Source organism: Aulonocara stuartgranti, assembly GCF_965226115.1.
Source record: "Aulonocara stuartgranti genome assembly, chromosome: 20".
In the NCBI taxonomy this organism is placed as follows: domain Eukaryota; kingdom Metazoa; phylum Chordata; class Actinopteri; order Cichliformes; family Cichlidae; genus Aulonocara; species Aulonocara stuartgranti.
In genome coordinates this window covers 30,085,628-30,110,198 of record NC_138956.1, presented here as the reverse complement: position 1 = coordinate 30,110,198, position 24,571 = coordinate 30,085,628, and the positions used below count along the sequence as shown (strand labels likewise).

Sequence of the window (24,571 nt, the reverse complement as noted above, 5' to 3'; positions counted from 1 at the left end):
TGCACGAACATCCTATCAGCAAATGCACGCTTTGAACTGAGTGCTGGTAAAAACAACCCCAAAAAACAAAAACAAAAAAACCCCAACAGATTTGATCAAATCTGACCACAGAACAGTTTTGCACTTTGCTTCAGTTTATTTTAAATTAGCTTTGCCCCAGATAAGATTGCTTCTGGATCATCCTTGATGTTTCTATGTTAGTTTAAATAAATCAACACCCCCGAGTCATACTATCAGAATCCTTGAAGCGCAGGCTGAGGAGGGTGTGTGGCAGCAGTCTTCCACTCTCAATTAACCAAAGACCCAGACAGAGTTTTGATTCATTTGAAGTCTGATGCTTAGCCTTGTCCACTCTAACTGGAAAACTCAAAAACCTGTTTTATTTGTTATTATCTATCGTCCACCTGGGCCTTACACAAAGTTTTTGTCTGATTTCTCAGGGCTTTTATTTAATCTGATTTAGTGGTCAGACTTTAATATATGTTTAGATGCTAACAATGACAGCCTCAGCATAGCATTTAATCTGCTATTAGACTGAATTAAATTAATTCTAAATGTAAAAGAGCCCCCCAGCACTTTAATCACACTCTAGATCTTGTTCTGACATATGGCATAGAAACGTAACATTTAACATTATTTCCTGAAATACCTCTTTTTTCTGATCATTTCCTAAAAACATTTACATTTTGGTTACACAGCACTGGGTAGTAGATTTCATCACAGTAGATATCTTTCTGAAAACACTGTAACTAAGTTGAAAAATATAATTCACCCACTGTTATCATCTTCAATGCCCTGAACCAACACAGTGGAGAGCAGCTACATGAACGCAAATCCAACAGAGGTCGATTATACTGTTAATGGTTTTACATCTTCACTGTGGATGACTGGATACTGTAGCTTCTCAGAAACAGAGAGCCTTAAATCAGAAGTATTTGATTTCCTGGTATAACTCTCAAAAACTCACCTTAACCTCCTAAGTCCCAAACTCTTCCACAGCATGCATTTTTAATTTCTCTTTGATATTTGGACTGATTGGGACCCGATGAATGTAAAAACAAAGAATTACCAGATTATTTTTAACCTAATTTTTGTTTCTAAGAAAATGAGAGCCACATATGAGGATATTCGTTTAAAATTTCAATTGAACAGTAGCATTATAAAGTCCTCGTCAGTGGATATCAGGCCCTTGCAGAGCAAAATTGAGTATTTTGGTCTAAATAACCCAAAATGTGATGTCCGCATATGTGGACGCCAGGTCCTAGGAGGTTAAAGCCTGAGAAGGAATGGCGTGCACTAATTTAGAAGATCATCTTTTAGTCTGGAAAAGTAGTTTACTGCTTTATAAAAAAGCCCTCTATAAAGCTAGATCATTTTACTATTCATCACTGATTGAAGAAAATAAGAACAACCCTACATTTCTCTTCAGCACTGTAGTCAGGCTGACAAAAAGTCAGTTCTGTTGCTCTGTTTCTTTAACTTTAACTGTAATGACTTCATGACATGAACCACGACTGGCTGAAAAGACAGCAGTTGTTGAGCGTTAAAAATCTTTATGGAGATACTTGATCAGGCTAGGCACTAAAAAGCAGTATTTATTAGTAGCAGGCTTCTGTTTTGAGTCCATATTGAGATCCTGGCATTTTTGAGATGGCAGTTTTGTATATGATACTTAACAAAAGTTAGCACTGTAAACAACTCCACTAAACTACACATGTACACAAGTTTTGTGATGGTTTCTCAGAGCAACAGTCATTGCTGTAGGAGTGAAGATCTACACATTTTTGTCGGCCTGCAGCCTGCCCACCCCTTTGGAAAGTAGACAGGGCTCTTGTGCAGTCTATGCAATTTCTCCATTCACTGAACAAAAAATTAATTTTGTCTCAATTTTTGCGTGGGTAGATCTGCTAAGTCCACCCTTGCTCAAATAGCTTTTCTTTTAAACCTCCTCTCACGTCAGTCACATTTTCAGTCACTAATCCTGCTGACTTTCTGCTATGTATTCTCAAGGTCTGAAGGCTGACTTGACATGTTAGGTTACCACAGGAAGTAGAATTTTACTGGATTAGTGTAATTTCAGTCACTTTTTAGCAACGGATCCTGGTGACTTTCTGTATTCTTCCACTCTATAGGTCTGAAGGCTGACCTGGGAAACAAACTCTTTGGACAACATATTGCTTCAAATACCATTTTTAAATCTGTGAGTGGATTTATGAAAGATAATAACCCAAAGAAGCCTCTGGTGCTCTCTCTGCACGGACCAACTGGCACAGGGAAGAACTTTGTTAGCCAGCTGATTGCAGACAATGTTTACAAGAAGGGATATCACAGCAAGTTTGTTCACGTGTTCTCAGCTACACATCACTTCCCCCATCGAAGTGAAATTGTTACCTATAAAGTATGGAGTATCATGTGTTTCAAGTGAAACTCAGTTTATTTGTTCTGGTTGGTTTGTCTGTTCTGTCTGTATTAATTCTATTTGCTGCTCTCTCCTCAGTCTCAGTTACAGGAGTGGATCAAAAACAGCGTTACAAACTGTGAACGCTCAATGTTCATATTTGATGAGATGGACAAAATTCCTCATGGTGTGATTGACAGCATAAAGCCATATCTGGACTATGGAAAAGTGGAAGGAGTTTTTTTTCAAAGATCGATCATCATCTTTCTCAGGTAAAAATCTGGAAGCCTTTCCAGAGGTAAGTTTAATGCTTCCACTTTGTTAGGGACTGGTAAAATAATTTGTTACAATATATGTCAGGTCGGGTATCAGATGCCACCTCTCTAGGGACATCTCAGGCCATCCAAGGTATGGAGGCCTATCTCCCCCCACCACTCCCCCTGCCAGTGGCAGACGCTCTCAGACATTGGTGCATTGGTGGTTCTTTGTGTTCGGGGATGGGCGTCCAGGTACGCACCAGCTCACTCCTGGTGGCTGCTTGTCGGGGCCCGGAGCCTGGGGCTCGCTCGGGCCCCTTCGGAGGTGGGGTGCCCCCGGGCTCTTGGCCTGGGGCTCGGTCACTCTGGCACAGCTGGCTGCCGGCGGAGCTCACGGGCACGTCACTGCAACTCCCTCTGGCTTCTGCTCCGCGGCTGCTGAGTGACCCCTCATCTGGGGCTCTCCTCAGCTCTTTCTGGGATAGTGGCAGCTGCCCCTCCGTTGGTCTTCCTTGGTCTCTTGTGCTCTGAGGGCCTCTGGATGTCTGGAGCCTGGATCTCCCCCATACCTGCTTCATGCCCAGGAGGATGGGGCTATGGCCCCCCTCACACCCTCTACCAGATCATTACATGAAGGAACCTTTTAAATACAAGCGCGCTCATGCTCACAGGTGTACACACGGGTGCTCACACACACAAATTACACCCTTTTTGGCTCAAAGCACACTGTGCGCTGTCGGTCCTGCATGCTGCACAACAACATTCAATATTTAGTATTTACTGTTATATTTGCATAGATCATCGCAATGATGTTGTTTATTATATTGCTCTTTTTTTGCTTGTTTTCTCTTTTTTCTTTCTCAACAGGTGATTGATTTATGTATTTTTTGTCAGTTTGTTTTGTTGGTTTTTGTTTTTTGCCCTTTATCACCGTTCCTCTTCCCCGCTATTTTTCTTTCCCTCTTTCTTTCTCCCTTTTCTTTTCCCCAGTCAAGTCTGTCCTGTGTTCAGCAAGTGAAAATAAAATAAAATAATCAATTAAATCAAAGGTGAATCAAATAGACCAATATGGCAAGGCTGGGATGGTCCATTTGGTGAGAAAGAAAAAACAAAAAAGTCAAAGTGACACATAGAGGGTTTAAGATGGGAGACTATTTCGGGCAGAGTGCTCACTGAAAAAGGCTCAAAGTGATCAAACACAACTGAGGAAATCAGGGGAACAAAGGGATCATAACCTGGAGGAGAGATATGAGACCTGATAGTATCAACCTTATCGACAGAAAAACATAAAAATGTTTTCACAGGTGGCTGGAGACCCTGGTAGGTGTGAGGTGGGTTGAGGGTTGATAACAGAATTAATGGTGTTGAATAAGACACGGGGCCTGTAGCTGTGGTTAGAGATTATATCTGATAAATACTTTTTGAATAGCATCCTGATAAAGAAATAGGGCTTCCCTTAACAAATCAAAGGAAATCTGGAGTTTATCTTTTTCCATTTTCTTTCCGCTTTTCTACACGTCCTTCTGACAGCCCGAGTGACATAGTTTAACCAAGGATCATTTTAGACCTATTAAACTTGTTTTATTTAAAAGGAGCAACAATATCAAGAACATTTGAACAAGTGGTATTGAACAAAGTGAGCAAATGATCAGCATGCGGTTTAAGGGAACAATTGTCCAAGGAAGGGACACCAATATTCTGATAAACAGCCGAGAAATGTCCAGCAGTAGCAGGAGTGATGATGCAGAATTCATGCGCAGGTAAAAGAGGTTTAACTGGAGGACATGGCACCGAAATCTGGATGATAACAGGCATGTGATTAGAAAAGTGATAACTAACAAACTAACTAAGATGCTATCTTAGCATCTACTATCTATAAAATATATTATAGTTATATATAGTTATATTTGTTAGCACCTATTATAAAATACAAAATATTTGAAAACGGACCAGTTGCTCATTCACATTATGACACTTCTTATGTTTTTACTATTTCTTTTTTCTTTCTCACAGCAATACAGGAGCAGATCAAATTACAAAAACAGCTGTAGATTTCTGGAAAAATGGAAAAGATCGAGAAGAGATGATGCTCAAAGATTTTGAAAGTTTCATTTCTCCTATAGTTTTCAACAGTGATCAAAGTGAGTGTATCCTTATGTCTTTATCATTCACCACTTACGATGATCATCTTTCTTACTGAAAATCTCTCTTTGTAGGCGGTTTTTCAAAGTCAACTTTGATTGACAGTTGTCTGGTTGATGTTTTCATCCCATTCCTGCCTCTGGAGTACAAACATGTTGTACAGTGTGCGATGGCTGCGATGAGAGACAAAGGTCTTCAGCCAGATGAAAATGTGGCAGACCAGGTGGCCAGAAGTTTAGTCTATTACCCCAAACTGGAGCAAGTATTTGCTGTGAGTGGCTGCAAGACAGTAGCAAATAGGGTGCACTTTTACAGATGAAGACTGATTCTACTCTGATTTCTACTGTATGTATGATTTTATTAACTCTTTTTTTTTATTTTATTAACTCTAAACTAGACAACTCAAAAGTCAGCAAAGCATGTTACAGAAAACAAGATTTTCAAATAAAAATATGATGCCATTTTCTGTCTCATATTACATATATAAAGTTTTCCAAAATGTGTTGCAGGAATTTTTTATGCATACAAGAATGTTTTGATTCCACTTGACAGGATTTTTGGCGTACACGCAAAAGAAAATCATCATGATTATAATATGAAACATAGTACATCTTATATTTTTTAAATTGGGCTTTAATTTACTCAAGCACAAAAACACATATTTGCTTATATAAAAAGAGAAAAAAATAACATCTAAAATCATTGATTAGAAAGAAGTGAATAGAGTGAAGGCGCTTCAGCCTTTTATAACTGCAGTGCACACAATCAGCCACTCATTGCCTCTTGGATTACCATGGGATCCCCAGGCAGCCAATCATCTGCGTGGGCTGTCACACAGGACTCCAATTAACCAATTGTCAACGAGTCCTTGCACTCTTGGATTTGCTTGAAGCAAAGGGAGGTCTCACTCCCTCCGAGGCCCAGGGCTGTGACATCATGTTGTTGTAATGATTTGTCTTTAAGTTTACTTAAGCTTCCCTTGTATACTTTGTTTCTTGTTTCTCTGCCATGTTTACTTTCTGCTTTAAGTTGACAGTCTTTGTCTTTTGTGCCTTGTTTTTATTTTACTTTCTCAAATCTCATTATCTGATCTTGTTCAGCTGTGTGTAATTCTCAATGTCATGGTCCTGGGTGTGACCCAGTGTTTTGTGTTTAATTAATATTTCTTGATTATTTGTTATTCATGGTTTTAGTTGTTTTGAGGTTATATTGTGTTGCTCTAGCTTATAGTTTCAGTTAGTGTGCCTTCCCTGTGAACATGTTATATCTACTCTGTGCTTTTTTCCCGTCCCACGGTTCAATCCTCTGCCACAGGCTCTGTCCCAACTCAGGGTCTGCACGCTTGAAGTACGCATTTCAAGTGCGGTTACGTCACCGCCACGCGACGACGGCTGTCCCAATTCGAAGTGTGCTTCAAATGCATACTCCAAATGCGCCGTCGATTTCCCCAAATATCAAGCGTGGTCCGGTGCACGCTTCGTGGTCCCATATTTCCCACAATTCATAGCGCTTCGGTGGGTGTGGAGAATTTTGCCGCAAAATACGGCAGAAGGGAGCGGCCGAAGAGGTTTTTTTTTTCCCCAAAACTTTATTGAACTTATAAAGCGAACAGTCAGTCATTCCAGTTCAGTTTGTACAGTAGACATACAAGGCAAATAAGAGTAACAATATACAGTACAATGAAATAAGAAGGATAAATAAATAAAGGATAGAAAAGAAAAAAGAAAAAAAAAGGGGGGGGGGGGGGGATGTGACAGACTTCATAACAACTTTGTACTTGAAAGTTGTGACAGCTCATTCGTTAAACATTTCTGAATGAATTTCAATCAATGATAAACCTTTTTTATTGGAAGTTAATTTAAGAGAGTTTAAGTAATATTCAATTTTAATCAAAAACAAATTAAATGATGGGGTTGAGTTTTGAAATTTACATTTATGTATATGGAATTTCCCTAATGAGATGGAGCGGCCGAAGAGTGAACTGTCAAAAGTACTGAATATGACGTCACTTATTTATGTGCGAATGTTTAATAATTAAAGTCAGTCATATATCCACAAACACAGCAAGCTGAAAGTCAGTGATATATGTATATGTGTGTGTGTGTATATATATGTGTGTATATGTATATATATATATATATATATATATATATATATATATCTCATAATAATCTGACAATACTATAATATTGGCTATATTATATTTACATTACCACAGTGAGATGACTTTAGTCTAATGAACAACATTAGCTAATTGTTATTCACTAACTAATCTTAAATGACTGTTCAGCACAGAAATGAAGCCCAACTATCATGTTTTACAGTCCCGTGGTCTCAGCCTCAGATATTCAACCAATCATAGTGATGTCATGACAAAAATGAATGACCAACAAAACATTTTTCTCCTTCATTTCTGTCAAACAACGCTGTATGTACCGTGTCTCGCGGTTAGTATCATGGTTGCTAGGCAACCTGAACAGCGCGACGAAGCGTATACCGTCCCATTTCACAAGCCTCTCACTTCCGCACTTCTCGTACTTATAGTACGCACCGTACGTAGTACGTGTAGTGCGCGTGCAGACCCTGAATTGGGACACAGCTTCAGTGTAGAGTCCGCTTCTCTGTTTTATACTTCCTCTTTTATTTTGACAGTCTGTTTTTAGTCATTGGATTCTGCTTTGCTTTTTTTTTTTGTCTTATTAAGTCTGATTACTCCCAGCTGTTTTCTCCTGCTGTGTCTCATTCCCTTGTTATGCCACTGTTTATATAAGCCCTGGGTTTTCCCTTATTCTTTGTTGTGTTGTACCCTCATTATGCCAAGTTGACAGATTCTGGTTTGTTTTCTTGTTGAAGTTTCTAGTTTAGTTTTGCATTTGATGTTAGTTTTTTCCAGCAATAAAAGCTGCCGTTTTGATTTTAATCCTCTGTCTTGAGTCCTGCTCCTTCGTCCTGCCTGCCACACAGCCTGACCTTAACACTTTAGTTATTGTCAGTCTTTCCTTATTGCCTACTGTGTGTATATAAATTAATTGTCTCCCCTTTCTCCTTAGTCAGACCATCTATATTTTTGGCCCGAGTTTCAACCCTGTGTAATGTTCTCCTTATTCTGTAGTTTGCTTATTTTGCCTATTCATGTGTGCTTCTGGAGCTCAGGAAGATTTTGGAGTCATTTCTGAGTTTTCTTTGTGGATTTTTATGGACTTCAGTTTTTCACCTAAATAAAGACTGGTTTGTTTATTAGGTTATACACCTTGGGAGGTCCTTTTTGGCACAATTATAACATTTATAAGCAAACTGAACAAACACTATCACATATAAACAGTCTTTTGTGGATTCAAGATGTTTTTCTGATCTTAATGTTCTTTTTCTTTTAGCTGCTCCCTTTATGAGCGTCACTCGAGTCATAAGAGATGCGTTTGACGACAAGCGCACACATACAAGTAGAGTTGTGGCGAGTCGAATAGGTACTAATGGAAAAGGGGCTTTAGTGCCAACTGTGCATTGTTTAAGTGCCACAGCCTTCATGAGTATTGTTGCTAAACATGTACAACACCTTATGACCACACGGCAGGTGCTTCCAGCATGGGACAAGTGGCCCCAACCTGGTAAAAGCAAGATGTTCCTAATAAATTGTTTGGTGAGTGATTAGATCGTTTTAGTTGCATTAGTTCTGATGGTGAGAAGGTGAAACAAAGGTTCAGAGGTTACAGTAGATTTTATTATGACTGCTGCAGGTTTCATCCACTGGGGGGGTGAAGTCTGCACATCTAGAGACTGGAGAGCACTTCCTGCATGTGGAAAACTGACAACACAGTGTAAAGTATTAGTTCTACATTCATATACTCGGTGATCCAGCCTCTGAATTTAGACATAAACAGAGATGATTCACCTCCAGGTTTCTGCTTGTGTTGTTCTTTGTGTCTGACTGCCTCCTGGTGGTCAAACCTGTGGAGCACAAATACAAAAGCTTTTCTTTTCTTTTTCTGTTTAGTTAAAATATTATTAATATTGAGCTAGAGGGACACTCACCGTCAGTCTCCCTTATTCTGATCCATTTGTAGAAGAGCAACACAACAGCAGCAAACAGCACAGAGACACATGTGACCAAAGGCAGGACATGAGCTGAGCAGGTAAGAAGAGACAGAGGAGTAAAAGAAAACATCAGAAAAATTAAATGAATAATAATTAAATCATTATTTAAGTGAATACTTTACCCACTTAAATACCTTTTGATGTAGAATATATAGACAGTATATAAAGTTTATTTATGCTACTTCCAACCACTTCTGCCTTCAAAAATGTACTTTTAACAGCTTAAAAGGTGAAAAATTTGCATTTTGTGTATATAGTCATGAATCTGTATATACAAGAGCAGTCAGATGACAAATATTTTCAAGGACAAGGAAAATACAGGGAGTTCTTTTTGTGGTTTGTTCTCAACATGCTTATTTGTGCTTTCTCAGCTCCCAAGTCCAAGGCATCAACTTTAATTTCACTCAGACCAGACAATAAAAACACTCCAGAGAGTCACTAGTTAAGCTTTCTGACTGACTCCTAAAACAAGGTTTTAAAAACTTGAAGTAGTCTTTACATTTTGTTATAAATAACAAAATATTCTGTAGATATGAGAGAGGTATCTGCGCACACTCGTACCTTTGAAACTAAGAGCCTGAGCGGTTTCGTCAGTCTGCTGCTGTTCAAGCTGCCTCAGTGTCTCAGGGAAAGTCTTCAAGGCTGTGAATAACAAAATAAACCAGTTAATTAATGTAGCTGCATGATGCATGCAATACTTTATGACCAACAACTAAGTTTATTGATTTAAATATAATAATATGACATTTAAAAGATCAGCAGCTGTCTGTAATCTATAAAAAAAAAATGAAACGAGGGTTTTGGCAACATCGACTGTCGCCACCAATTACTGTATTTTTGGACCAGAGTATTTTTTTATACATGTTACCCGGGAACACAATAAGCTAACATTTGCAGAAATCTTGATAATAAAACGTAGAACCATTGATTTCTTAAACCATTACTTGGTTTAAGGCATGACTTAAGAATTAAGTGGGATTGTTCAATGTCTATGTGAGGTCATTTTTCTTATTTGTGACCTTCATGTCTGAAACAAAGGCTCACATCAGACTTTAACAGTAAAAGGTTGTTTTTTTTTTGTTTAGTTTTTTTTAACCTCATGTTAAAATTGTAAAGTTTTAATATTATCAATACTGGCTCAATATCGGATTGTAAAGTAAAACATGTCTTGACTGTTCTTGCAGGTAAATCTGCAGGTGCGGCACTTGTATTACACAAAACAGATGAAACGAAATGGTGAAAACTTTATGGCTGATCCATAAAAATGCAATGCATTGTGAGGATTATGACTGAGGATTTTGATTTGTCCTTATTTATAAATGACGAAGAAACTCACCATCTATAACTCTGACTTCAAACTCCTGATATGAGTCTGGTAAGAGAGGCCGTTCCAAACCACACGAGTATCGTCCAGAGTCGGACTTTGTGAGCTCTGTGAAGCTCACATACAGAACTGTAGACGATACTGGAAAGGATCCCTCTTCATACTGGATGCTATATCGGCCCCTTTGAGCTGTGTCACCTTCAGTTTCAATGAGAACGTCTCCTTCTTCGCATTTATCCTTACAGAGAAACTTTTTTCTTCCAGATAAGGAGAAGGAGCACTCCACTGTGATACTGCCTCCTTCTGTGTGGATGATTGTTTTTGCACTGATGAGCCCACAGCTACACAGCGCTGTGGAAAACATACATAATGATAGTGATTACTCTTTTCTGTTAAACGTTAATTGTTGAACAGAATCCAGCATCAGGCTGAGAACATTCAGCATATCTCTGATTCTGTTTAATTCATCTAGTTTATTACCGACAATCAAGATTTATGTCTGCATTCGTCTCTCTTTCATATAATTAACTCTATATTTGTTAAATCTTACAGTGTGGAAATTTTACTCTGGGTTAAAAGGTCCAGTCAGTTAACTGCTAAGTTAAAATTTTAAAACTCTTTTTCTTTTTACCTTATGTCATTCTCATTAAATATGTTTCCCTTCTTTCTTTGCACAAGGTTTTACTACTTCGTCAAAGGAAACCAAATATATATACAAATGTTAATTTTTGGCTGGAAAATTGTCAAAATAATGTTTATTATGTTACACCCCGGCCTAGGCAACCGGCGTGCAACGCAGGAAAATAAAAATAAGGAAAAAACACACGACAAAAAAACCCACTAAGGCTCTCCACCAAATTCCCAAAACGGAAGTGTCTCAAAACAAAAGTATTGACAAAACCCATTTACAGCTATTTACAACAAACTATTTATTTACAACACGGGGGGAGATCGCGACCATGACATACTGAAACACAAGGCTTAAATACATAGAAGGAGCAATCAGGGAATGGACCACAGGAGGGAAACACAGCTGGGGCAAATTAGACCTGACGAGACAAGGAAACGTAAACTGAACACACTAAGATAACACAGACTTTCAAAGTAAAGCAGGAAATACATGACAGTCACGCAAAAAAACAAAAAACTGACAACACCGAAACGTAACAATAAATAAAAACATAAATTAAATAGCACTATGACAGAAAACAAAAGGAAATAAGTATTAATCACAATTTGCGTGGTTTCCTTTCTTTTAGCATTGGGCCAGTTAGGTTTAGATAGGTTTTTTTTTTTACACTCCTTTTAGTTCTTACTAAATTAGATTACAAAAATATATTGAAACAGATGCATATGATTAATACTGGAACACTGAAATGCACTATAAAGTAAAGCGCCTGAGTGAACCTATAGCTGCTTTAAACCGCTTGAATCAATATGATGAGAAGGACAATGAGTTCTCACCTGAGAAGAAGAAGGACCAGTAGAAGAGGAGACAGTGGATGTTCATTCTGAAGTTAATTCAGTAGGAGAATAAACTGCAGGAGATCACTTCACTGCTTCTAGTCTCTAAATATCTGAGCAGTCGGGAAGCTGAAGCTACACACTTCAGTGTCTCGCTTCCTCATTTTGCTTTGAACTTTTCTTCTACACCCACCATTTAATTGTGTTAGGAATCAGTCAGTCCTATTGACCTGCAGCTGGTTCAGAATTCACCAGTAATACTTGCCCAGTAAAGGCCTATCTTCACTGGTTACCAGTAAAATATAGGATTTAAAGATTGTTTTCTTTGTTTTGAAAACACAAAGGTTACCCTCCCCGCTAACGCTGCAGAAAATAAAATCTTAAAAACAAAAACACTTTAACTGAACCCCCGCTGAGGTTCACCTGGAGTGAACTTTAACGCCACATCTTCCTTCCTACAATAACTTTTTCAACCTGAGTATTTTTTGTTGGGATGTTGACTGTCTGAAATTTAATGGTCACAGTATGTCTGACCACATTGTTTAATTATTTACAGTTTATGTATTTCATGTACATCAGTGCCCATTTTTGATGAAGGCAGCAGAAGGTAAATGCTCTTTTTGTCTTGTTCTAAGTTGCCATGTGCCTAATACAACACGAAGTGGATATATTTTGTAAGTCATATCCTCTGTTTACGTGATAATGTCTCTAAAATATACATATTTACTCTACAAAGAGTAAATATATGAACATCAAAGTTAGTTACATTTGATAAGCTCCTCCTGAAAACTCTGCAGCATAATTTCAAAGAGATTAAAAATAGACACCAGGTGCCTCTCTGACAAGTAGTTGCTTCCTTATTGTGGTGAAGACAGATGTAAGAAAAAATAGATCATCTACATCTCCTGTCAGAAGTGATCAGTATTCTGTGGAGTCAGATTGAGGCTGGATAGCATATTGTGTTTGTATATATATATATATATTGAGATATAACCTGAGGTAACCTGAGTTCCTCCTCAGGGCCGTAAAAATTACAGCAATGCAGATTTCTTATAATAATAGTAATGAAAGTGGAAGTCATCATGAAAAAGAATAGAAATAAACGGAAGTTCTTGACATGTATCTAGCAGACAAAAGAATAATTATGATTCATGTGACATTACCAATAAATTAAATTCACAGGGCCGCATTTAAGGGGATCAGATATCATTTAAACATTGAAATTTAACTTCACGCTCATTGACTTGAGACATTCCTTGCCTAGCAATAAACCAGTGAAGGCTAATGTTGATTTTATGTTTTTTCTCTTTATTTCATTATGTAGACATGAAAAAAAGTAAAACTCTCCAAATTGTTCGTACTGTTTAAGCTTTATTGTCACATGCAGCAAAAATACCATGAGAAACTACTACATCTTTACTGAATACTCCATAACTAACCAGGTAACACTTACTTTTAACTGAATAAAAGATTTACCAAAGTAAATCCACACCTTTTGCCTTTCTTCTTCTTTTCTAACTAAATTTATAAACAATGTGAGGAAAAGGAAAAGACACATTCTACCAGAAAGAAACCCCCCCGAACATAACCTATTGATTATCAGTGCAGATTTGCATTTGGTGGAGGCTCAAATAAAGAGTACAGCGCTTCTTCCCTGCTGCTGAGCTCCTGGTATGTTGACCCGTCAGTGGCACTTTGGTAGACTTCAGCAACATCATCATAGACAGCAACCTAAAACAAACAAACAATCGATCAAGCAAACAGACAGACCTACAAACAAATTATTGGGATGACAAGGAGTGATAGCTGAAATAACTGATTTCAGAGAGAAATACCTCCATATTTCTTCCATTACCTCTCGTGTTCACATCTGTAAGATATAGCAGAAACGTGTTTTTTTCTTTCCTTTTAATAGAAACTTAATAAACAATAAAAGTAACTTACACTGAACACGCTTACGCTTTATCTTCAGTTTGTAGAAGAGCAGAACAAAAACAGCGAGTAGCACCACAACCACAGTCACGCATACAGCCAGCAGCAGGATGTTACCTGATTGAGAGGCGGGGGAGAGTGGGAACGATTGAACAAATTAAACCATTTGCACATAAGAGATGCAGATGACCTCGGGCAAATTAGCTTGTAATTTTCTCTCATATAGTACACCTTCAAGGTCTGTACGATGAAGCAGGATTGGAGTCTGCTTAATAAGATCCAAAGTAGTAGTTGTATAAACACTGACTCTTACAAACTTCATTCCTGCTGGTTTTAATTCTTGTTTTCATACTTGTTCATTGCATGATCTCACTTTTAACACTCCTGGGACTGCAGCTGAAAGAAGAGGACTAAACGACTGAGGAGAAAAGAGTTTTATGCACATTAAAATAATTTAACAAACTGCCTGAAACCCTGGATCAACTTATTGAGGTGGTAACCGTCTTTGTGTGATTCCTGATATTGAAGTAAACTTAATCAGATAAGGAAAGGATTTTCTGGTTATACTGAACTTTATTTGTGATAAGGGCTCTAAAAGATGCCTCACATATTCTCCCATTTTAAAATGAGATATAAGCTTGATTATAACCTGCTACTCTTTGATTAAGGGATGTAAGTTGACACAGGGTTTCTGCAGACTGCATCAAGTTGGACTGGAAAAGTTCATTCTTCATCTTGAAAACACAATGAAAGCAAATGGAAGGACTACTATGGACCATTGCATGTATCAGTAAAGTCGTTCATCAGACCCGGAGACATGCAGGTACATTTTCCAGTAGAAACTCACCATCTGTTACTGAGATCTCAAATTCCAGGCATGTATTTTTTGCATCTTTTTTTCGCACGCCACACTTGTACCGCCCAGAGTCCGACTTGATTAGGTTTGTGATGGTCACGTTAAAGGCCGTGTTACTCCAATACTCAATTTCATGTCTGCCATTCATAATTGTGAGATTATTTGTGTTGATGATCGTTGTTTTACATTCATCTTTACAGAGGAACTTTATGTTTCGTGAATGTAAAGGCAAGAGGCATCTGATTGTAACCTCTCCTCCCACAGTAGCACTGTAGACTTTGGGTTTACCATTGGTGATATCTTCTTCACAGAGTTCTGTTGAGATATAAAAATATAGATTGACATAGAGAACTACCTGAAGCAATCAATATAAAATCCTTGACTTTGGAAGAAACTCACCTCTAACTTTGAGCTCTACTACCTGAAATAAATTCAGGGATGAAGAATTGCTCACACCAATTTTGTACCGTCCAGAGTCAGACTGGGTCAGCTCTTTGATGACTGCATGCACTCTCTTGTCACTTATGTCATATCGTATTATGTATCTGCCACTCTCAGCTCTGTTTTCAGTAGTTTCAATGAGGATGTCTTCCTTTTCAGTGTCATTCCTGCAGATATATTTTCTACTTCCTGCAGGCACTTCATGGTCAAGTTCAATTCTGAAGTCTTCGCCTTCCACTTTTGTATAAAGGTTTGTTTGTGCGTTGATGAGATGAGTATTTTTGTCAAATAGTCCTGCTGTGATATAAAGAACAACACCCTTGGTCAATATAAAACTCTTGTTTGTGACTCAACTCAAGAGTTGTGAGTATTTAGCTAATTTAATACCTTCTTTTATTTTGATTATTTTCTCTAATGTCTCTAATTTATGAAATTTGCAGGTGTGTTTTTCTTGCTTTTGTCATCCAAATTTGACATTTCTGGGTTTTGGATTTAAACCCTGGACAGTAAGAAATATTTTGGACTATTTTATTGACAAACAATGATATCAATATCAATAAAAAAGCATTCAAAATTTGCAAATTCATAGTCTCTGTGTGTTCAGAGATAAATTAGTATGAATTTAACTTTTTTTGCCCAGAAACTGGTAATAATGATAATGAAAACTTCACAAAATGTGAGCTGCTGTATTTAAGAGTCATTCTGGTGACGGATACTCACCTGATAAGACACAGAAGAACAGAACATGGTGGATATTCATTCTGAATCTTGAGCCTGTTGGTTTGACAGTCAGACAATCAACAAATGGCTGGAGAACTGCCTCTGTCTGGTGTTTAAATAAATCCTTGCAACTTCTCAGTTTAACCTTTACCAACTTCCTGAGTTAAGTTACTCCACTAAACTGTTATGTCACCCCCCTGCCGCCTTCTCCAAAACTGAGCTTTTACTCAATTTCCCACTCAGTCTTCCTTATTTTTGTTTTGACTGTGACCTCATTTGGAAATAATAACCTGAGATAAATGTTGAACATTTTTAGATGATGCCTGTCACCCCTTTCCTCCAGTTAAACCACTTCACTCTTCCTCACTGGTATCTATTTGGCATTTACGTCTCAGGTGTTGACAGATCTTTCTCCCGGTTGAATACAACTGACAAGGATGATTCTCTACAAACTGACTAAACAAACACCTTAGATATTTAAACATATTCTTTTCTTGAAAAGGTCAAACTGGCAGATGTGTCAAAAAAAACTGCAGCATCATTTTTTAAGTGCTGAGACTGATTCTTACACTTCTGTGTGATTTTTGTGCCTAACAGGGTTCAGGTCACGGGGGTAACAGTCTGAGCAGAGAAACGCAGTCTTCCCTCACCCCAGCATCCTCTTCCAGCTCATCCAGGAGGACACTGAGACAGCCAGCCGGGAGACATAATCTCCAAGGCAACTCCTGGGTCTGCTCCGGGGCAACTCCCGGTACAACATGCCTGGACTTCCTCACCGTGAAGGCGCCCAGGAAGAATCCTTGTCAGGTGCCCAAACCACCTCAGCTGGCTTCTTTTGATGTGGAGGAGCAGTGGCTTTATTTTGAGTCCCTCTTGAATGACCCAGCTCCTTGCCCTATCTCCAAGGGACAGCCCAGCCACTCTTCCTTAGAGGAAACTAATTTCTGCTGCTTGTATCCACGACTTCATTCTTTCGGGTACTACTCAGAGCTCGTGACCATAGGTGAGGGTAGGAAGATAGACTGACTGATAAATCGACAGCTTCACTTTTATGCTCAGGTCTCTCTCTAACACAACATATTAGTAAAGCTTCCACATCACTGCGGACATCACCTCAATCTGTCTGTCAAAAGCAAACATGAAATCCTGAGGCCACCAAAGTGGACACACTCCACCACCTGGTTATGCCTAGATCTTACGTCCACAGAAACACTCCAGGTTTTATAAATTAAGGATTTATATTAATAAACATGATGATGATTGTGTGGATGATGATGAAGAGCATGTTCAGGAAGACTATGGTGATAATAATTAGAGTAGTCAGAACTTTCCATCTGAGCACAACTAAAGAACAAATGTTACACAAAGAAAGATAAATTAAGGTGATGAGTCCCCACCCAGCATTCAGCACATGAGACAGATTGGACATTTCTTTTAAGTGTAAAGGAAAAAACACTTTCTGTTTCTGCCTGTGTGACACATACATTCTTTTTCTAGTTCCCTTTTCTGAAAAGTTTTCATTACAACATATTTTCCTGCACCCACACACTCTTGCATCCTCAGTAATTTTTGCACACTTGTTTTTATGATTATCGTTCTTTTACCAAAGTCTATTTTAAACTTCCACCTCCAGAACTTAATTCGAACTGAAGTCTGTTTATTAAATAATTTTGAAATGATTTGTATATTGGTGGTTTAAACTGAGCTATATAAATTTGACTTGTTTAGTCAATGCAATGATAAAGTCTTATGAGTCTCTAAAGCCCCCGGTCCCTCTGAATTGTATTTACAGGGATTATATATGACAAAGAAAAAGAAAAAACTTATTTCAAGTTTCACTTTAGATTCTAAACTGAGAAAAATGTGCCACCCTGAAATTTCTCTTTTTGTATAAACACATGTCTCAGTTTAACCTCCAAACATACAATTTCTATTTTATAGGACATCTGACAAATTTCAGTTGAATTCGATTGGCTGTTACTCATAGAAGGTATGCAGCATAATTTAAACATAATAATAGATGCCAGGTGCCACAATAAGGAAGTGACTACTTCCTTATTGTGGTGGAGACAGATCTGAGAAAGACCGATTAGATTTTCTGTAAAAAATAAAAATGATCAGAATTAATCAGTACTTTGTGGAGTCACATTAGATAATATATTGTGTCTATTTCCGTACATAACAGGTTGTGATATTTAGAGATATCTGCATCTCAAGAGTCCCTTTCTCCTGAGAGGTCCGAAAGCCTGTGGTAATACAGATTTCTTAAATTGATATAAATGAAAGTGGAAGTGATCATCAAAAAAAAGAATAGAATTAAACAGAAATTTCTTAACATGTATCTAGTAGGAAAAAATAGAACAACTTTGATTATATTGTATATTTGATGGTTCAAAGAGTATGAATTAGCTCAAGTAATATACTGTTAAAGAAAGTGTTAAGATTCTAAATATAAAGATCTCACATTGAAAATGAATTTAATGACAATGACATAAATTTTTTAAATCAAATAATGTTTTGAATCCCCCACCTGAATCTGCTATGCTAATCTCGTTTCGCTAACCTCAGTCAGCAAGGTAATCCTCCTTTATCTTATACTGGTTCTTGGTGCAGCCCTGTAGTTAATCTTCTTTTTGAAATCAGCTTCTGTAGCATTAAAGCTAACCTCTTTTAAGCTATTTTTTCTCTAATTGGCTATCTCTTGTAAACAGATGTTTGGAACAGTTGGTTGGTGGGTAGACCATATTAAGGATCTCTAGTTCCTTTGACCCCTTATGGAGCCTCGTAGAGAGAACTGTTTAAACCAGAGACAGAGGAGTTTGAAACCTCTGATTTTAGCTAACAGGGATTATCTTCTTTTAATGATGCTAGTTAAAATACAGAATTTCTGTTGGCAAAGTGTCTTAAAGGAAAAAACGTCTGTAAACATTTGTCTAGTTTTATCAGATACAGAATTTTTCTTACTTGTTTTCAGTAAATATGCTACTGGCCTATTTGTTCATAAAGTACAAACAAATTCAGGTGCAAAAAGTTTTCATACATGAGGCTGTTGATCTCTTTGTGGTGGTACTGGTTAACAGGTGAGATGCATTGGACATTCAGTTTATCTGATTATTTTTCACATATGGCATTGTTAGTCCATGCTGATTTATTAAAAACAGACCAATCAAGTGGTTGGAAATCTGGCTGTAGCTTATTTTGTACTACTTCTATACATTTTGTCCTGGCACTTTTCAGAGGACAAGTAACTAGATCAATTAGTAACTAGATTAATTAGGTGATTCAGATGAGTAGTAAGAATAATAATCACATTTTGCCTCATAAAATTGCTTTTTATTTGTGTGTGTAATTTAACTTATGAAGCTGTGACAGCATATTTCGCATTTATTGCTGTATTCTTTTTCTTATTAGCATCAGATGGCTGCTTCATTTAGATTGAAGAATGTGTTCATTAAAATAAAAACATTTAAAGTGCAACAATTTTAGGATGTGGTTTTTATTTTTAATCAGTTTATATTTTTTCCCAAGTGAGCAAATTCCAGCAATATGAGATCAAAACGTTCGTTTATTGAACAGAAAATTACAGGTGTAAAAATGTGAAAAAACATCTGTTCACTTGTTTTATTATATAAATGCTTTTTATGACATCAAAAATTGTAAATGATAACGTGGTGAGTATTATGCAATGAGGTTAAATGTGCAGACTTTAGACTCAACCCTTATATCGAGCTCTAACTCCTGAAATAAACACAGGGAGGAAGAATTACTCGCAGGAAATTTGTACTGTCTTGGGTCAGACTGCGTCATGACTGCATGCAGTTTCTTGTTATTTGCGTCATATCTGGGCATTTCCTTTGAAAAATAAGCAAGACAAAAATTTTAAAATACTGTAAATACCGGCTTTAATGACTCATGTTATTATGCTACGCAGACCAAACCTCGCCATATTTTTACGAATCACGTATAACACCTTACATCTGGTGTGCATGATGGGCCATCACTGACTGGACACAAGCGCTTATCTGATATAATCACGATCAAATCAGATTTGGTATGTATCACAGTGCCATCTGTTGGTCAGAAAGGGACATTGCAGGTACCGGTCAATATGCGGGACATTTCATAAGGGACTAAGCCGGATAGTTGGCAACCCTACTATGGACATTACGTTTATTTTTGTTGCACAAATGGTAAAGTGGACAATGCTCAAAGACAGAAACAACTGCATTATACTGTTAACGCAACTTCGGCTCTTAGCAAGCACCTGCACAGACAGTATGCTAACAATAAGCTAGTCAAGAAGTCACTTTAACAGGTAACAAACTGATGAGCAGTTATGCTGCTGCCTCCGTTTCTACCTGTTTATGTTTCTGCAGTAGAATCACAGTGATGCTTTAAAGTCTCTTTGTGCTGGTGTGTGTTGGTGTGCAGGCTGTAGCCTGTAGGGTTGTATTGTTGACATGAAAGTAATGTAACAAGTAGTATAATGAATGTCTTTCTACTGGGTGTAATTATATAAAGTACTCCATTACTTTTAAGAAAAGTGTTGTGTGCAATATGTGTAATAACTTTTTTTACTTTACTTTTTTTGAGCAATGAATTCAACACCAATCACAACAAAGACGGCCAATACCGCCAACATTCACAAACATTTGACTTAGTAGCATGTGATTCATTTGCATGAATGTAATGTCTTTGGTATGCTGATTAGAGATCAAGGTGACAATGAGCCAATGAGAACTTATCTTATCAGTTCCCATCCCCAGTGGTATATTTAAATAAACTAAAAATAAACAAATAAATAAATAAAATCCTGAGCAGGTAACTCACCAGCAGTTTCCACCTTTGACTTCCATTTATAAAACAGTAGTAGTAAAACCACCTGCACCACAATGACAACCATTGTAGCACAAACCGCAGTAAATATGACAATCAGGGTGTAAACTATAAGAGACAAAGCAAGAAATTAGGAAGTTGATCAGGTGTGGTTTGCATTTTAACGAATACCTGCAAGATTTGGTGTTGAATAAACATGATAAATACACTTTTCTTCATACCGGTAGTGTCTATTTAAGACAGTGACCAAGCTCTGCCATTCCACATAGCACCTTATCTCTTCATTTTATTCATTTAATGTAGGTTTTGGATGATTTTTTTTTTTTAAAAAGTAAAGTAAAATCTGCCCAACATGAGCTGTTCTACAATCCCTAAAGCTACTTTTAGCTCAACTTTTGATCAGAAATAATTTCACAGTTATTTTGGTAGCTAGAAGAGCACAGAAGCACTAGAATCGTTGGAAAGTCATTCATGAAAATAACAGTACAGAAGAACAGAGCTGAATCCACTGCGGCTGCCTGACTAAAACCTGATGAAAACACTGCCCCCTTGTGGTAATAATTTTCATTAAATACTGTAGAGCAGGGCTGCCCAATCCCTGTCCTCAAGAGCTACTATCCTGCAGCTTTTTGTAGTATCAGGTAAATGTTAAGTGGTAGGAACGTTTCTGCTGGGTTGTTGTTGTGGGGGGGGGGGGGGGGGGGGGGGGGGGGATGAAAAATAATAAAGGACACTCATTGGAGTAATGGCGCGTCTCGTGTGTCTGTGAGTTATGCCTCCAGTCAAATAACATCCATGACCTCAAATAACGGAACACTTTTAGATGCATCCCTACTCCAACACAGCTGAATCAAATGGTTTGATTACCTCTTCAGCATGCCATCATGTTTGGCAAAGGCCTGATAACAAGCCATTCATTTGATTCGGGTGTGTGGGAACAAGGATGCATCTAAAAGCTGCAGGACAGTAGCTCTCGAGGACCGGGATTGGGCACCCCTGCTGTAGAGCGTTTACCTATTGAACTTTTCAAAGCAGCTGTGCTGTTTAAGCACAATACAATGCTTTCTCTCTCAATCCAATTAAAGTATCCAAGTTGTTAAGACTCTGTTGATGGACGCTAAAAAGTTGAAAAGATCATGAACACTTAAATACTGCAGGTGGTTAAGTGGTCTGAGTACAGTATTTGGTGTCAACTGATTTATGTACTACATACGACAATATGTAGTACATAAATCATATGTATTATTACATATTGTAGCCATAACTACAATATGTGGTCTACTAAAAAGACAAGCAGGAGAATAACCTGGGGTCCGTTCTTCGTACCTCGCTAAGTAAGTTAGCTGGATTTGATTGCTGATGATTTCGCGTGATCTTGGATCGTTCGGTTCTCCGAAGCTCATACGGGACTTGCTGTCATAGCAACAGATCCGTAAGTGTAAACCTGCTCGGGAGCAGGTTTACTTTATGTAAACAAGATTAGATCGCGGCCACTCAGGTATGTCCGCTTCATTTATACGAAAGCAACAGCGATATTTTACCACTGTTTCACCATAAATAAATATTATCAATGTAACTAAAGATAATGCAGCACTTGATCCTTTTATTGATTTCATACAGATACATACAGGTCATTTCCTAAAAAAAGGGAAATGTACTATTAATCATTCTATTTCATGTATTTGATTATTTCAGATGTAATTCACAGTTCAGAGTAGTAATAGTAAATTACTTCATGTAAGCAAGATGAGAGACCACGGCTATAAAAGCGAAGGTGGATTTGGGAAGTTTGTCGCAGCCATGTCCTGTCCGTATACGCGAGCAACCCATTGCGGAAGGTGCAAGATTGATAAGGAGAGTTCTCAGAATTCCGCGTATATCCGGTTGTTCAGTCTGACGTCACTAGCCGTGTCTGGACCTAAACTCCGCTGCAGGTCCATATATCAAACGATCACTATGGCATTACTGAGAGTTGAAAAACTGTCTAAAGTCTTTCATCTTTAATAAAATGATCAGCTGTAGGACTGCAAGGTAATTAAAGCCAAGAAGGTGGATTAATACCTGTAGTTGATTTCTCAGCCAGCTCCCGTTCATACAGTTTGGTGGTTGTAGGGAACGTGGTTGACGCTGTGAACAGTGAAAATTACATACTGTAATTTTCCACAGTCACTTTAGCTTTTTCTTAATTTTGTTTTATTAAACACAGGAGATGAAACTGTATGAAATAGTCATAGAAAGTCGAACTGAACTGACTCAATGTTGCCTTAACATATTCACACTTACACTCCCTGAATCTCACACAGGGAAACTCCCATAGAAGTGGGAGACTTACTTTGTAAGGTGTGTTTTACCTGAAATTGGATCGCTTGTGTCTTCAGGTGTTGACACCTCAGGCAGCTCTTTGCTTTTCTCTGGATACTGAGCTGTAAAAATGAAATAAAATACAGTGAAAATGAGATGCAGTCAGTAATATTATAAAGGATATACTTTGCATTTAAATAGCTGTGGTACATGTCTTAAAAATGTCTGAAACCCAAAACAATATAGATAAATATAGAAAACAATTATTTGTACGTTTAGTGCATTTTAAAATGAGGAAGTAGTGAGTCAAGAATGTGCACTGCTGAGCCACATTTAAGCCTAATATAGCACCGCTATTATTCCTTCACTACATTTATTGAAATTGAAATTACCTGTTTTTTCCTTACTAAGTATGGAAGTTTTATTAATTAATTGATCTCAGCATTTTCAGTCTTTTCATTTGAATGACTCTGTCTTCTTTTTACTTAATGAGTTCATTCAACTCAATAAAGTTTTCAAAAACTTTGCAGACTTAGCAGCTCTCCAGAACCTTCTTTTGCACTTTAAAGAACCTGTTCCTGATGAAAACTACTACTTTTGTCTCTACATAATACATACAATGATATTAACTATTGCAAATGATGGTATTGGCTTGAGTCCCTACCAGTAACACCTGCTTCTAATACTTCCAAAAGTTCTACTATGGAAAGAAGTCGATCTACATGATAGATCATTTCTGCCGCTTGTATCCGCGATCTTGATCTTTTGGTCACTACCCACAGCTTGTGACCATAGGTGAGGATAGGCACATCTTTATTGATTAGAGTTTGTTACAGTTTTCAAACCTGATTTTGCCTCAGCATGGTCATTATGCTTCTGATAAAATTAAACTATTTACCCCATAGTCTCAAAGTTATTTACACATTAAAAAAAGTGACAGCGTGACAGGTTTCTCAAAGAGAAAGTGGAAGAAAAACGTTTAAGGAAACTTTCCAAACTTCCACCGGTCTGTTTATGCTTACTTTGTTTCACAGAGTGTAAACATCAGTGTCATAATAAATATCATTATCATTCTGTTTTAACACACACAGACACAATAACACAAATGAGCCTGTCTACAGTTGAATTTCGATTTCATTACAAAATACCAATTAATTTTGTATTTGTGTGGTAAAAAGAAAATCCTTTATTGTGCCAATATCATATTTTGTTTGTAAAAAAAGAAACATGAATTTTAATTTCAAATTGAAAGCCCTCAGAAATGTCTTATATGCGCAATTTTTCTCTGAAACTAGAAGGCTGTTATAAGGAAACTTCCTGTTTCCACAGACCAGTTTATACGTAGATCAACAGAATACGCCCTCATATTGTTACTCAGTCAATATCACACGTCAGTCTGATTTTGGATTTCATAATAATAGCCTTGTGAAATCGCTACCATGATCTTGTTTGTGTGTGAATTCAGAATCTATTGCAAGGAAAGTTTTTGTTTCCACAGACCAGTGGAAGAGTAGATGACAGGGTGCACACTCAGCGTTACTTTATGGAACTTTGGATTTCAAAATAATAGCGCTTCAGATGCGTTTATATCAGCTACTTTTTCATCTAGTTTCAGAATGCACATTTTTAAATTTAGGTATTCATTTCTATTTCAAAACAAACAAATGAAAAAACAACCAGTACCCGGAAGAGAAAAATATGTCCTTTCCCCCTCTTTTTTTGAAAAAGAAAAATGCAGTTCTGCCACCAGCATGTTCATGTTCTTGCATTTTTAGAAATTTCAAAATGATATACTCATTGAGCGTGCT

At 37.5% G+C, this 24,571-nt stretch overlaps 3 protein-coding genes across 3 annotated transcripts in view; 1 reads left to right on the top strand and 2 right to left on the bottom strand.

Annotated features, from left to right (window-relative positions):
• Positions 1-7,722, top strand: part of LOC309698018 (uncharacterized protein) — a 28,202-nt gene extending 20,480 nt beyond the window's left edge. Inside the window, exons 8-11 of the mRNA XM_082520292.1 lie at positions 2,133-2,398; positions 2,498-2,670; positions 4,669-4,796; positions 4,872-7,722. Coding sequence (XP_082376418.1) covers positions 2,133-2,398; positions 2,498-2,670; positions 4,669-4,796; positions 4,872-5,116 — 812 coding nt within the window. The 3' untranslated portion in view covers positions 5,117-7,722. The remainder of the gene's footprint in view (positions 1-2,132; positions 2,399-2,497; positions 2,671-4,668; positions 4,797-4,871) is intronic.
• A 771-nt stretch (positions 7,723-8,493) lies between these two features.
• LOC309696989 (uncharacterized protein) lies at positions 8,494-11,804 on the bottom strand. The gene is made up of 6 exons (XM_082518571.1): positions 11,678-11,804; positions 10,226-10,564; positions 9,451-9,531; positions 8,827-8,919; positions 8,687-8,742; positions 8,494-8,599 (listed from the first exon to the last, which is right to left on the bottom strand). Exons 1-6 carry the CDS (start codon positions 11,721-11,723, stop codon positions 8,495-8,497), a joined length of 720 nt encoding a protein of 239 aa, XP_082374697.1. The 5' UTR covers positions 11,724-11,804; the 3' UTR covers position 8,494.
• Positions 11,805-13,027: 1,223 nt separating this feature from the next.
• Positions 13,028-22,821, bottom strand: LOC309696986 (polymeric immunoglobulin receptor-like). Its single transcript, XM_082518562.1, has 7 exons — positions 22,814-22,821; positions 15,627-15,680; positions 14,865-15,203; positions 14,457-14,780; positions 13,622-13,726; positions 13,513-13,547; positions 13,028-13,408 (listed from the first exon to the last, which is right to left on the bottom strand). Exons 2-7 carry the CDS (start codon positions 15,664-15,666, stop codon positions 13,277-13,279), a joined length of 975 nt encoding a protein of 324 aa, XP_082374688.1. The 5' UTR covers positions 15,667-15,680; positions 22,814-22,821; the 3' UTR covers positions 13,028-13,276.
• Between the last annotated feature and the right edge of the window lie 1,750 nt (positions 22,822-24,571).